Below are 15,492 nucleotides of genomic sequence, written 5' to 3'. Positions count from 1 at the left end.
ATGACTGCATCCCTTTCTTTTCTATTGAATTTCTTTGAACTCTGTTGATTTCATTGGAGTTAGTACAAGTTAATTAGAACTTCCCTGAATCACCCAATTATGTAATTCTTCTACCTGGTAATTTAAAAATGCTTTGTGTACCAAACTGAATGGTGTTTGATAGTTAATAAGCAGTGGAGAGGGTTTGCTAGGTTGCACAAGTTTTGTTCACTTACCAATAAGGACAGCAATAAAACCTGCAGGGCATCTATGTTGTTCAAACATTCTACTGGGAAAATTATAAAAAATTTTATCTTGAAATGCCTCATGGTGGCTTAGCTCAGCTAAGCAGAACTGTTTGAGTAAAGGATGGATATTTTTCTTTGTGGTGAAGGTGCACTGGTTACTACTACTGCTTCATAGCTCCTAGTTAGCACTGCTTTACCAAGTTTGTTCTCTACTATCCAGATGGTAGTAAGTAGATATAGGTTATGTTTTCTTTTACAGACAATAAAAATATTCTGTATGTGACTAAGTTTCTTAATGAATGTAAAAGAAAATTACTCAGCATTGCTAGACATGTTCTCATTTGCACAGCATTAAATGCCCAGATTTTTATGCCTCATCCAGAGCTTTTAGATGCTTATTGGAAAGAGTTTTTCAACTGGCTGGTGGCTTGTATTGTGTGATTAGTCTTGTAGCTGTTGGCAGATTGATCCTTTCAAGCTATATGTATCTCTATAGCTGAGTTAAATTTAGAGCGGTGCAAGTATAAAATTGTGTTAAATACTGTATACACTGTATACTGTGTTAAATACTGTGTCACAAAATGTATAGTACATAATAGTTTTTAAGAAATCTTCATCCTCCGTTTATGCACTGTATATCAAGACTGGCTATGGAGTTGATGGTCAGCCTGCCCTACACTCAAAATGTTAGTGGAATATGTATACTGGCGCAGGTAATGAATTCCTCAGTTTTGTTTTGTAGAGTTAATAGGCCTTGATTTGTTCTCAAATAATGTTTTGTAGGAACTGTTGCATTTGTCAATGTCACAATTCATTGTCCAAGACCAATGACCATTACTGCACATTGTGGTGAATGAAGTTTCTGGCTGCAGTTTCTGGTTACCAATTAGTGCACATTCCTGTGGGGAACCCCAGTAAGGCTGCAGTTTAATGTGACAATTGACACTTTGAAAGCAGTGACATTAAGTGAATGTCACAAAGGCTCAGAGCCCCTTTTGTTTCAAATTTGCTTTGCAGGCAGAAAATGAAACTGATGAAAAGAACTTAGTTTAAATATTGCCTGCAAAGTGGGCCTTTTAGCTCAAGAAATAAACACAGAAATGTTTCTAAAACCAACCTGCAGGCAAGAATTCAGACACGCTTAGCTGAGTGATTTTGGTGGGAAAGGCTTCATTGTTCATTAGATGTCAACAGTGATGCTCATCAACTGTGATATATTTTCCTTGGCTAAAATACACAACCATTCCTTCTTGCTGTTACACTGCTTACTTTGTTATAGAGATCATTTTGGAAGACTAATATGTGAACTAGAGGTATTGGTTCTAAGCAGTTTTTATGAAAACAGGTAATTGTTTAATACAAACTGTCTTTATTAAAAAATACTAATGTAGTTGTATGGCATGTAATGTAATAAAGTCATTAAGATTCAAATCATGGAGTTGCTGGATGAATTCCTACACTTGACTCTGTATGTGGCTCTGAGCTAATCACTAACCTGCTTATATTTCAACTGCTAAAAAATAAACTAAATAGTTGCATCATGTCCTGATCTTTTAAGTTGCCAGTGGCATGCCAAGTTTGGGCACCCTTGCTTAAAATGTTTAGTTCATCTTTTGCTCACTTAACTGTTTATAGTAACAATCAATAAAAGGCATAAAGCTTAAGATCACACATTTCTTTAATATTTTAAGCAAGGTTACATTTTTATTTCCATCATATACAAGTAGAAAATAACAAAAAAAATTAAAAGGACCTGAACCAAATGTTTGGCACAGCCAATACTTAGTAAACACCCCCTTTGGCAACTATCACAACTTATAAATGCCAGCTAAGAGTCTTTCAATTGTTACTTTGAGGTATTTTCACCCATTTGTCCTTGCTAAAGGCTTCTAATTCTGTAAGAGTCTTGGGCTGTCTTGCATGCAGTGCTGGGGGACTGCGAGAGCCATGGCAAAACCATCGACTTGTGCTTCTTGAAGTGTGTTTCGGGTCATTATCTTGCTGTAGGACCCATCCTCTTTATAACTTTAACTTATTTACAGATGGAGTGATATTTGCTTCTAAAATTTGCTGGTATGTATTTAAATCAATTCTTCCCTCTACAAATGACATTTTCCCTGTGCTACTGCCTAAAACATAAGCCCAAAGCATGATCAAACTACCCCTATGCTTAATAGTTGGAGAGGTGTTCTTTTCCTGGAACTCTGCACCCTTTTTTCTCCAAACATACATTTACACATTGTGTATGAAAAGTTGTGTTTTAAGTTGATCAGTTCACGGGACTTGTTTCCAAAATACAGTGCATCTGGAAAGTATTCACAGCGCATCACTTTTTCCCCATTTTGTTATGTTACAGCCTTAAACCAAAATGGATTAAATTCATTTTTTTCCTCGGAATTCTACACACAACACCCCATAATGAGCTCAGGTGCATCCTGTTTCCCCTGATCATCCTTGAGATGTTTCTGCAGCTTAATTGGAGTCCAGCTGTGGTAAATTCAGTTGATTGGACATGATTTGGAAAGGCACACAACTGTCTATATAAGGTCCCACAGTTGACAGTTCATGTCAGAGCACAAACCAAGTATGAAGTCAAAGAAATTGTCTGTAGACCTCAGAGACAGGATTGTCTCGAGGCACAAATCTGGGGAAGGTTACAGAAAAATTTCTGCTGCTTTGAAGGTCCCAATGAGCACAGTGGCCTCCATCATCCGTAAGTGGAAGAAGTTCGAAACCACCAGAACTATTCCTAGAGCTGGCCGGCCATCTAAACTGAGTGATCGGGGGAGAAGGGCCTTAGTCAGGGAGGTGACCAAGAACCCGATGGTCACTCTTTCAGAGCTCCAGAGGTCCTCTGTGGAGAGAGGAGAACCTTCCAGAAGGACAACCATCCCTGCAGCAATCAGACCTGTATGACAGAGTGGCCAGACGGAAGCCACTCCTTAGTAAAAGGCACATGGCAGCCCGCCTGGAGTTTGCCAAAGGCACCTGAAGGACTCTCAGACCATGAGAAAGAAAATTCTCTGGTCTGATGAGACAAAGATTGAACTCTTTGGTGTGAATGCCAGGTGTCACGTTTCGAGGAAACCAGGCACCGCTCATCACTAGGCCAATACCATCCCTACAGTGAAGCATGGTGGTGGCAGCATCATGCTGTGGGGATGTTTTTCAGCGGCAGGAACTGGGAGACTAGTCAGGATAAAGGGAAAGATGACTGCAGCAATGTACAGAGACATCCTGGATGAAAACCTGCTCCAGAGCGCTCTTGACCTCAGACTGGGGTGACGGTTCATCTTTCAGCAGGACAACGACCCTAAGCACACAGCCAAGATATCAAAGGAGTGGCTTCAGGACAACTCTGAATGTCCTTGAGTGGCCCAGCCAGAGCCAAGACTTGAATCCGATTGAACATCTCCGGAGAGATCTTAAAATGGCTGTGCACCGACGCTTCCCATCCAACCTGATGGAGCTTGAGAGGTGCTGCAAAGAGGAATGGGCGAAACTGGCCAAGGATAGGTGTGCCAAGCTTGTGGCATCATATTCAAAAAGACTTGAGGCTGTAATTGCTGCCAAAGGTGCATCAACAAAGTATTGAGCAAAGGCTGTGAATACTTATGTACATGTGATTTCTCAGTTTTTTTATTTTTAATAAATTTGCAAAAACCTCAAGTAAACTTTTTTCACGTTGTCATTATGGGGTGTTGTGTGTAGAATTCTGAGGAAAAAAATGAATTTAATCCATTTTGGAATAAGGCTGTAATATAACAAAATGTGGAAAAAGTGATGCGCTGTGAATACTTTCTGAATGCACTGTACATCAGGCATGTTTAGATGTTCATTTGCAAGCTTCAGGCGTTGAATTTTGTGGCTAGTATGCAGGAAAGGTTTTCTTCTGCTGACTCTACCATGAATGTCATATTTGTTAAGATGTTGCTGCACAGTAGAACAGTGCACCACCACTCCAGAGTCTGCTAAATCTTCCTGAAGACCTTTTGCAGTCAAACAGGGTTTTCATTTGCCTTTCTAGCAATCCAACAAGCAGTTCTTTCATGAAGTTTTCTTGGTCTTCCAGCCCTCAACTTGACCTCTACCATTCCTGGTAACCGTCATTTTTAAATAATATTATGAACCGAGGAAATGGCTACCTGAAAATGCTTTGCGATCTTCTTGTAGCCTTCTCCTGCTTCTTGAGCATCAGTTATTTTATTTTTCAGAGTGCTAGGCAGCTGCGCAGAGGAGCCCATGGCTGCTGATTGTTGGGAGGTTTAAAAAGTCACAGAATTTATACAGCTTTGCAATTTGCATCACCTGGGGTTTACTAATGATGACTTGTGAACAAGGCATAGCCCTTATGAGCTAATTATGGTCTGAGACCTTGGCAAAAGTTAACTTAGACCTCAAATATCTTGGGTTGCCCAAACGTTTGCATGGTGCTTGTTTCTGTTTTTCACTATACAATTGTACAAAACAAGAACAATATACAAATTTTGCATAAAATGCTGAAAAGAAGTGTATTATCCTTAATTTATGCCTTTTGGTGATCAGTTCATCTTCTGCTAACTTAACTATTCACAGTAACAGACATTTTAAGCAAAGGTGCTCAAACTTTTGCATGCCACTGTATATAATATGGTGAGGTAAGCAAGAATCATAAGTCCAGAGTGTGCTGCCTTTGAACAGGCTCTTAATGCTTTGCAGTAAAAAATATAAGTGGATTTTATTCTCTTTAATAAGCCTTGTAGTTAAGAGTTGAGTCTAACTGGGAGATGGTGGCATTTGTGTTCACAAGTATGAATGCAATCTTCAAGGGCATTGTAAGGTTGTACATTATTTTTCTTTTGTTAGTGACACATGCTGTGTGCCCTAATGTGTGAAAAGTACTTTGTGTTTCACTTACAGATGAATTTATATAAAGTCACTGACTGACTGAATTGCTCTAGAGCAGTGTTTGTGCCATTCTATACACTGTAACAGTTTTAGTTCCTCCTGAGGATTTGCTCTTAAGCTAACTGATGGATACAGTTCCTCCAACATGTCCCAAGTTTACTTTTGGGTCTTTTTTCAATGGAGTGTGCCTGGTGCAGTTTCTGAGGAAGAAAGTCTAGGGGTCATTTTTATTTCATGCGCAAGCTACTATAACTGGCTCCTTTTCATCTGGGAAGCAGTGTTTCTACTCCTAGGTCTTCATATATTGTTGAATTCCTCACCCTAACATAGGAGGCATACCCAGAAACCCCAAGCAAAGTATTGCACCAGTTGTACTTGCAATCAGATTCTATTTTTAGTCGCCAAAACTAATTTCTGCGTGCTGAAATTGTGTATCAAATCAAAATCAATCTGAGATGACTGACGAGAAAAAACTTATAAGAAATAGGAAAAAATGAACACAGAAAAGCTTGTGAGGTGAAGGGATCACAGTTTAAATTGTCAAAATGAAAATGAAGGATACAGCACAAAGATGTGACCGTTTTTGGGGTATTGTGAGGAGTGAGAAAATAGGTTGGAGATATGTATGTAGTGCTTTTGCAGAGGTGGGAATATTCATTAACTGAATTGGGAATGCATGGTAAATTCCAGTTCACTTCCTGGAATGTGAATTGGAATTACAATTGAATTAGAGGGAAAGGAAACAGAATTTAATTCCAGTAAATTCCACGAACTTGATTTCTTAAGTATCATACATCAAATATTATGAATCACCTAAAATATAAACACATCAAATTCATTCAGCCGTAATTTATATGTTCCATGTTAGTCAAGATAACATTTTAACGTATTTTCATTTCTGCATGAAGAAAATGTGGATGTCTTATTTACTTCATTCACTCTGTGCAATAACTTTCCAGAATAGTAAAGGGTGACAAGTGCAGTAATAACAAGTCACACCTCCTTGACCTCAGCAACCAGGCAGTAGAACAAAGAACTGAACACACGGCAAAAGAAAACCTTATTACACAGCAAAAACAGAGAAAAAGGCGGAGCAATGTACAGAGCTCAGGCAGAGCTCTCACCCCAACATCAAGTTATGAAGGTACAGAACTAAAGTTTTAGTATATCTAATTTTGTACATTTCACATTATTTTTGTTCTGCCAGTGAGGTAGAACATGGCAAGCCACAGGGGATGTTTGGGGTTATCAAATTGGAAGAAGGTTATACGCTCAGCAATCTATAGTATGGGTCGAATTTCAAAAGTCAGAAAAACTGCAGCTAAAACTGAAATGCTAAACCGTGCACATCATCAAAAGGAAATTTTCAGTATTGTCAGCAACATATGTAGACCTGAGAGTTGCAATCTTAGTGGTTTGACATTTGAGGATGTAATGATGATTTTGTGCAATAAAAAATAAAAATACGAATGAAAGAAGATTAATGTATCTCTTAAAATGTCTCATTATTGTATTTTATGGTTTGAGGCATCATATATCAAAAGCAAGCAAGACACTACCAGTTTACACCACCTTATTATACCTTATGTTTATAAAAAATACTTTTGTAATCCTTTACTGGCATAAGCAGTGTATTAAAAATTCCAATATTAACTACAAGTTCTCAATTTTATTTAATCTACCTTATTGTTCATCTTTCTACTTGAATTGTTCATTGAACCTTTTATTTTGTTATAAATAGTTACATATTATTATATATGGTTATGAATTTAATCTTTGCTATGGAAATAAACAAAACAAGGAATTCTGCAGAATTTAATTGAATTGAATTCAACTTCCTGCAACTTTCTGTAGTTTTTTTGTGTTTAATTTCAATCCCAATTCCATGGTTACAATTTATTTGTCATGGTTAAAGGCGTGATATAAGCAATTTAATTAACAGAGAGAATTCTTATCCTTGTGCGCTAATTCTCTTTTACAACATGTCAAAATAAAGAAAAGAATATGTGTTCATAAACGTAACAGAAATTGTTCAACATGGTTACCATTAATAGTGCAAGTAACACAGATTAAGTTCAAGTTGGAAAGCGTAGTTTATATAATTAAAACTCCCAGGCAAAAGATCATTAGATTAATGCTAATGAGATTCTGTAAAGTTATAGTTGAAATCTACAGGTAACACTATACTAGAGGGATTGGAATATATCTTTGAGTCTATAAAATCAGGATCAGTCTATAAAATATACAGGTTTGGATAGATGCACTGCAAATAATTAAAATACAATTACACAATGTAAAACAAGTGTTTGAAACTCTTGTGTGGAGTATGTGTGTTCTGTCTTATGTTTGTATGTATCTTTCTCTGGACACCTCAACTTTACTATTATAAATAAGTGTAATTGGAAACTGTAAATCAGCCCAATATGAGTATGTTAGGGGGTGTGCGTGAGTTTGTCTGTGATGTGCAGTCAAGGTTTGGTGCCATTTGTGCCTAAAAGTAGGCTACTGTATATTCCTGCAGTAGTGTTTTTATGTGAATATTAAAAACAACAATGAGAAAAAGAAGCAAGTGAAATATTCATGTAAAAAATAAACATTAAGTATTATTTCTTGGAAAAAGCCTGTTTTAATTTTGTTCCCATGTGTATTAAATATTTAAAACGCATTTCTTGCAGAGTATTAATTTGTTCTGGTTTTCAGTAAATAAGGGGGTCATGGTAAAGGTTGTGATTAGCCTTTTCTAAAATATAATAACTGAGATTATGGTAATAAATGCTTATTTTTTTATTCTCGTTAACTTTTTAGTTTCACTTTTACTGTTCTTTAAAGGAAAAGTGATTGGCTACCTAAGCAGGCACTGTGATATAATTGTTAGGCAACTATCTGGTTTGTACCATAACTTTTCATGCATGGCATTGCCCTGAAAAAAATCACTGAACTTGTCAGGATTCCAGTTAAAGAAAAAATGTAAAAAAGTAGAATATGTCGTGATCTTTTAATGGGTAAAGTTTTTTTTTATAAATTACACAACAGTAATTATCTTTCAAAAATGAAATGAAGGACTGTTAACTGCCATTCTGTTTCCTGGCAGCCTATATAAATCTTGATGAATGAGGTCATTTTTTAACGCTGTGTCATTAATTATCTTGCTTGCATAAAATTTATGCTTTAAATTGTTCTGCATAGTCAGTTTATTTTATATGCTACTTGCTTTTGCTACTGTTTCAGTACTGCCTCTGAGGTTTGAAGTTGACATCAGTAGTACTTGTCCAACATTAGTCCACATGCATAGAAAGTAGCAAGTCTCATACTGAAAAAGCAAGTTCTTGTTTCCAGTTGAACCGATCACAGACTTCTTTTAATGAATTGACCATGGCTCAGTAAAAGGATAAAACAGAAACACAAGATGATAGTGTCTAGGCTGAGTGTCTGTTTATTGAGACACTAAAATATGTAAATATGGGAAAACATAAAGGACCAGTAGCAGCAAAAGAGAATTAGAAAATGTCATTATGAATGCTACACCAGATGTAATAAAATCTAGGTGGTTAAGAAGACCTTTAGTGTTTATAGGTAGACAGGGCTCAATAGAACAATGTTAGGGGGGTGGGTTATATTATAAACATTTAGGGAAGGAATGAGGCCGTTGAAAATATGGCTTAGACATTTATGTAGCCATTTGAAAGTTTCAAATTTTAACATTATGGATAAGTTGACATGATCACACATACACGGATGCATATCAATCTCACCCCTTAGAAGTTCCATCCATCCATTTTCCAATCCGCTGAATCCGAACACAGGGTCACGGGGGTCTGCTGGAGCCAATCCCAGCCAACACAGGGCACAAGGCAGGAACCAATCCCGGGCAGGGTGCCAACCCACCGCAGGACACACACCCACACACCAAGCACACACTAGGGCCAATTTAGAATCGCCAATCCACCTAACCTGCATGTCTTTGGACATGCCCGGAGGAAACCCACACAGACACGGGGAGAACATGCAAACTCCACGCAGGGAGGACCCGGGAAGCGAACCCAGGTCCCCAGATCTCCCAACTGTGAGGCAGCAGCGCTACCCACTGCGCCACTGTGCCGCCCCACCTTAGAAGTTCCATATCAGAAAAAAATATAGAGCCTAACCAAAGATGTGTGTCGTGTTAGGGTATTTTGTGTATTATGGTCTCCAAAGAGTTCATATTGATGATGTTTTTATTAGAATTCCTGGGTTTTTTTTTGATCCTGCATGCACCCTTTAGGTTTTGCTCTGATTGCATACCTTAATGCAGTTGTATAGTGTGATAACAGTCTTCTGTTGTTTTTTTGTTTTCAGGTTTATTCTACAACCTAAAAAGGTCATCCATAATCAACTTGTAGAGAAGCAGAAAGGTGCAGATGAGAAAATCAAAGAACTAGAGGTACATATTCACATTTATTTGAAAAAACAACAAAAGTACTCTTATAAAAAGAAATAAAAATAGTGGCTGGGGCAAAGAATGGGCTGCATTGTTATTTTTATTCAGTAGAATTCTTTGCAACTTAAACAATACAATTTTAACTTTTTCCTTATTTCTGCATCCTCCTTCCACTGTCTAGTCCTCTTTCTACAGCTAACAAAATTAGTTCAGTGATGATAAAATGTGTTCCCTTCATTTAGACAAATGCTTATAGGGAAAATAGAGTAGAGATGTAAATTGACATTGTATGTACAAGAACTATCAAGAATCCACAGAATTAAAAATAGCCCCTTAACACAAACGTTAAATTAATGAGTGGGTGCATTAAGCAGGGTCCCTCTGCCACTACTCACTGGTTCAAAATGCACTGAAGACAGTATTTTACAAACATGCTATTGCTTCTCTTCTGCTCAGGGACACTAGTGAAGTAAAAATACACAATGATTGTTTTTATCCCCTTTACTCGTTCCACACAATTCAAACAAGGGTGTGAAACAGGAAAAAATAATTCCAGTAGCAACAGATTGACCAGAATTCTGCCAAAGTATTCCTCTGGCTATTGAGCCTTCAGCAAAGCTGATGGGAAAGATGAATGTAGATGCCTTTAAAGGATTTTCTTTCAGCTTGAAAAAAACATGAAACAGGTTCCTGCCCTCCTACCTCACTTTAAGTTAATTCTGTGGAGTATATACTATATAGGGATGGAACCTGGTCATGGAAAGTGAATCCAAGTGATACACTACTAGCTAAGTCTTAAAATTTGTTAATCTCATGTTGGTGTTCAGAGATCAAGGATGTAAAACCTAGTCAGTGAAGACTATGATGTGCTGGAATTAATTTCTTTACAGGTAAACAAACCTGCTTTTCTGGGACCTTGAAAAGTAATGTTCTTATTTAATGCATTCTTCTTTTACCAGTACTTCCCAACAGTCTTGTGATAACTGGTTATATTGTCAAATGGAAGTTTAATTTTGCACGAATGAAATTGCTTTCTGTCATATAAAAATAAGAGTGTAATTTTTTTAACACACTTCTTCCTTATAAACTCATAGATATTTAATAGAGTCAAATCAGGTTTAACATGAGGAAACATGACAAAAGGTGTTTTTGAGGCTGGTGCTTCCTTCAAATAAAGAGAATGTGGCATGTCTGCTTGGTCTTTGGAAGAGTGACATTTGGTGGGCGTGTTCTTTCTTTGCAGTGTCCTTCACCATGCTCGTTTCCTTTTTTTTTTTTTCTGGATATCAGTAGCCTGCAAGTCTGAGGACTTTTCGTTGGTGATGAAGAACTTTATTGGTCTTCCGGAAGTTTTTGTTGTCTGATGCTATTCTTGTCCTTTTCCTATTAATTTTGCTATATTTGGAGAGCAGAAGAATGCAGAGGGGGTGGTACAGAAAAGGGAAGGAAATAAAAGTGTTCATGGAAGCAATTACTGTGGCTTTTTAAATAGTGTCTCATTTTCTCTCCCTCATTATATTGTGTTTTTTTTCTAGAAAACTTTACTTTTCTGATTTGTTTTAATAATAAGCATTACGAATAGCCATTGTGTGTACTTAAATATATTTACATTTTTACCAAAATCACTTGCAGAAATAAACAGATCTGGGTTTGTCCTTCAGATTTCAACAAAATATGTAATGTGGCCAGAGGTGTACAATATTTTGCATGAAACTGTGTATGCATTTGTGTATATACTGCATATAGTATACTGGTTATATGGGTGTGTATATGTTATGTGTATGCATAGATATATATATATAGGTATACAGTGGAGGAAATAAGTTTTGAATGTGTCAACGTTATTTTCAGTAAATATATTTCCAAAGAGCCTAATCACTTGAAATTCTCACCAGACATTGGTATTAGCTCAAGAAATCCAAAAACATAAAGAATTCACAACATTAAAGGCCATACATAAAGGTATGTATAATATAGTGGAATGACACAGGGAGAGAGTATTGAACACACTAATTTAATACTTAGTGGAGAAGCCTGTGTTTGCAATGACAGATTCAAGACACTTCTACAGTGCTCCGGTGTAATTTTGACCGATTCTTCTAAAGGAATTGTCTTTAAATCTTTAAGATTCCCGGGGGATGGTGGTTGGTTGCCTCTTGTAAACCCTTATTTTTAGTTCCTTCCATAAATATTCAATTGGATTTAAGTCTCATATATTTATGGGTTCCACTACTGTCAGCAAAGAACAGAAAGCTGAGGCTGTAGTGGGCATAGTCATACCAAAACTGGATAGTTGAAGACTGGAAAAATGTAACCTGGTCTGATGAATCTCGATTTCTGCTAAGACAAAAAGATGATAGGATCAGAATTGGGCACCAAGAGCATGAATTCATGTACCCCACCTGCCTTGTTTCATCTATCAAGGGAGATGATATAATGGTGTGGGGAATGTTTTGTTGAAACAATTTGGGTCAGCTAATATCAATCAATCAATCATGGCTTGAATGCCACTGACTGTTAGAGTATTGTTTCTGATCATGTGCATCATCTTAGGGCCATAATTTACCCATCATCTAATGGCTAATTCCCACATGCTAATGCACTATGTCTCAAAGCAAAAGTAATCTCAAAGTTTTTTCCATGAACACGACAATGAGTTTAGTGTTCTTTAGTGGCCTTCCTAGTCACTGAATCAGATTCTACTAGGATACCTTTGGGATATGGTACAACGGAATATTTACAGCATGAATGTGCAGTTAAAAAGTATGCAGAAATTGTGTGATGCAATCATGTCAGCATAGACCACATTCTCAAAGGAATGTTTCTAACATCTTGTGGAATTCATGCAACAAAGAATTGAGGCTGTTTTCAGAGCAAAATGAGGATCTAACCAGTCTTAGTATAGTGTTCCTAATAATTTGTTAAGTGAGCATATGTTTGTATGTATGTGTGGGTGTATATATACAGTATATATATATATATATATATATATATATATATATATATATATACACACACACATACACAGTGCATCCGGAAAGTATTCACAGCGCATCACTTTTTCCACATTTTGTTATGTTACAGCCTTATTCCAAAATGGATTAAATTCATTTTTTCCTCAGAATTCTACACACAACACCCCATAATGACAACGTGAAAAAAGTTTACTTGGGGTTTTTGCAAATTTATTAAAAATAAAAAAAACTGAGAAATCACATGTACGTAAGTATTCACAGCCTTTGCTCAATACTTTGTTGATGCACCTTTGGCAGCAATTACAGCCTCAAGTCTTTTTGAATATGATGCCACAAGCTTGGCACACCTATCCTTGGCCAGTTTCGCCCATTCCTGTTTGCAGCACCTCTCAAGCTCCATCAGGTTGGATGGGAAGCGTCGGTGTACAGCCATTTTAAGATCTCTCCGGAGATGTTCAGTCGGATTCAAGTCTGGTCTCTGGCTGGGCCACTCAAGGACATTCACAGAGTTGTCCTGAAACTACTCCTCTGATATCTTGGCTGTGTGCTTAGGGTCATTGTCCTGCTGAAAGATGAACCGTCGCCCCCAGTCTGAGGTCAAGAGCGCTCTGGAGCAGGTTTTCATCCAGGATGTCTCTGTACATTGCTGCAGTCATCTTTCCCTTTATCCTGACTAGTCTCCCAGTCCCTGCCGCTGAAAAACATCCCCACAGTATGATGCTGCCACCACCATGCTTCACTGTAGGGATGGTATTGGCCTAGTGATGAGCGGTGCCTGGTTTCCTCCAAACGTGACACCTGGCATTCACACCAAAGAGTTCAATCTTTGCTTCATCAGACCAGAGAATTTTCTTTCTCATGGTCTGAGAGTCCTTCAGGTGCCTTTTGGCAAACTCCAGGCGGGCTGCCATGTGTCTTTTACTAAGGAGTGGCTTCCGTCTGGCCACTCTACCATACAGGCCTGATTGGTAGATTGCTGCAGAGATGGTTGTCCTTCTGGATGGTTCTCCTCTCTCCACAGAGGACCTCTGGAGCTCTGACAGAGTGACCATCGGGTTCTTGGTCACCTCCCTGACTAAGGCCCTTCTCCCCCGATTGCTCAGTTTAGATGGCCGGCCAGCTCTAGGAAGAGTCCTGGTGGTTTCAAACTTCTTCCACTTACGGATGATGGAGGCCAGTGTGCTCATTGGGACCTTCAAAGCAGCAGAAATTTTTCTGTAACCTTCCCCAGATTTGTGCCTCGAGACAGTCCTGTCTTGGAGGTGTACAGACAATTCCTTTGACTTCATGCTTGGTTTGTGCTCTGACATGAACTATCAACTGTGGGACCTTATATAGACAGGTGTGTGCCTTTCCAAATCATGTCCAGTCAACTGAATTTACCACAGGTGGAAACATCTCAAGGATGATCAGGGGAAACAGGATGCACCTGAGCTCAATTTTGAGCTTCATGGCAAAGGCTGTGAATACTATGTACATGTGCTTTCTCAATTTTTTTATTTTTAATAAATTTGTAAAAATCTCAAGTAAACTTTTTCACGTTGTCATTATGGGGTGTTGTGTGTAGAATTCTGAGGAAAAAATTAATTTAATTCCATTTTGGAATAAGGCTGTAACATAACAAAATGTGGAAAAAGTGATACACTGTGAATACTTTCCGGATGCACTGTATGTATGTATATATATATATATATATATATATATATATATATATATATATATATATGTACACTAGCAAAATACCCACGCTTCGCAGCGGAGAAGTAGTGTGTTAAAGAGGTTATGTAAACATATATATACATAAACATATACACATATATATACATATCTACATATACACATATCTACATATATATATACATATATACATATATATATACATATACACGTCCACATATATATACATATATACACATATCAACATATATATATACACATCCACATATATATACATATATATATATATATATATATATACACATATCAACATATACAATGCTCCACATAAATGAGTACACCCCACTACATTTGTCAGAAAACCTTTAGTTTCCTTTCAGTATCAACATTGTCTATGAGATACTGCACTACAAAATACTCCCACAAATGTGGGCCATTGATTGCAAACAAGATTTGTTAATTTGCACACACAAAAAAGTGATTATCCTAACAAATTCATTCAAGCCCATGTAGCAAAAATGAGTACACCCCAATTATAGTCTTAGGAGAAAAGCCACACTTAAGACTACAAAAGTCCAATTAACGGGCATTAAATCACAGGTGAGTCTAATGATTCATTTAAGAGGTGTATAGCAGACAGGTGACTATAAAAGGGCATTACTTAACAAAGAAAAGCTCTTCCCATTTCATGCTGTCAGCAATGGCTCCAAATGGAAGAGAAATGTCAAAAAATCTGAGAAAGGAAATCATTACTTTACACAAAAAAGGTGAGGGCTACAAGAAGATCAGCAAAGCTTTACATATCAGTCAAAATACTGTAGCAAAAGTGATCCAAAAATTTAAGAAAGATGGAAGTGCAACCATCTTACAGAGACGTCCAGGCTGTCCACGGAAGTTAACATCTCGACAGGAGCGTCTTCTGATGAGAAGGGTTGAAGAAAATTGCCATGCAAGGTCACTGCAGTTAGCTAAAGCAGTAGAAAGCCAAACTGGAGTGACCGTTTCCCGTGACACAATACGGCGCACACTGCAGAGGAATGGCATGCATGGGTATCGTCCATGAAGGAAGCCTCTCCTAAAGCCCATGCACAAAAAAGCACGCCTAGAATTTGCTAAGGCCCGTGCTGAAAAAGATGAAGACTACTGGGACTCTATACTCTGGAGTGATGAGACAAAGATCACTGTTTTTGGAACTAATGGTTTCAAAACTGTATGGCGTCGTAAAGGTGAGGATTTCAAAGAAAAATGCATGGTGCCTACAGTGAAACATGGCAGTGGCAGTGTCCTTATGTGGGGCTGCATGAGTGCT

The 15,492-nt window shown here is 37.6% G+C and overlaps 2 protein-coding genes across 3 annotated transcripts in view; both read left to right on the top strand.

Annotated features, from left to right (window-relative positions):
* Window positions 1–15,492, top strand: part of LOC127529729 (uncharacterized) — a 455,734-nt gene that overhangs the window by 211,878 nt on the left and 228,364 nt on the right. The window lies entirely within an intron of this gene.
* The window catches only part of pfdn1 (prefoldin subunit 1), a 102,235-nt gene that overhangs the window by 31,825 nt on the left and 54,918 nt on the right, over window positions 1–15,492 (top strand). The window contains exons 3-4 of one of the 2 annotated variants that reach the window (XM_051934194.1): window positions 9,450–9,534; window positions 10,626–10,674. In XM_051934194.1, the coding sequence (XP_051790154.1) occupies window positions 9,450–9,534; window positions 10,626–10,658 (118 nt within the window). In that variant the 3' untranslated portion in view covers window positions 10,659–10,674. The remainder of the gene's footprint in view (window positions 1–9,449; window positions 9,535–10,625; window positions 10,675–15,492) is intronic. The other variant, XM_028813742.2, reaches the window with a different exon arrangement.

This window comes from Erpetoichthys calabaricus, chromosome 11 (assembly GCF_900747795.2).
Source record: "Erpetoichthys calabaricus chromosome 11, fErpCal1.3, whole genome shotgun sequence".
Lineage (NCBI taxonomy): Eukaryota > Metazoa > Chordata > Cladistia > Polypteriformes > Polypteridae > Erpetoichthys > Erpetoichthys calabaricus.
This window is presented reverse-complemented; position numbering and strand designations above follow the sequence as displayed.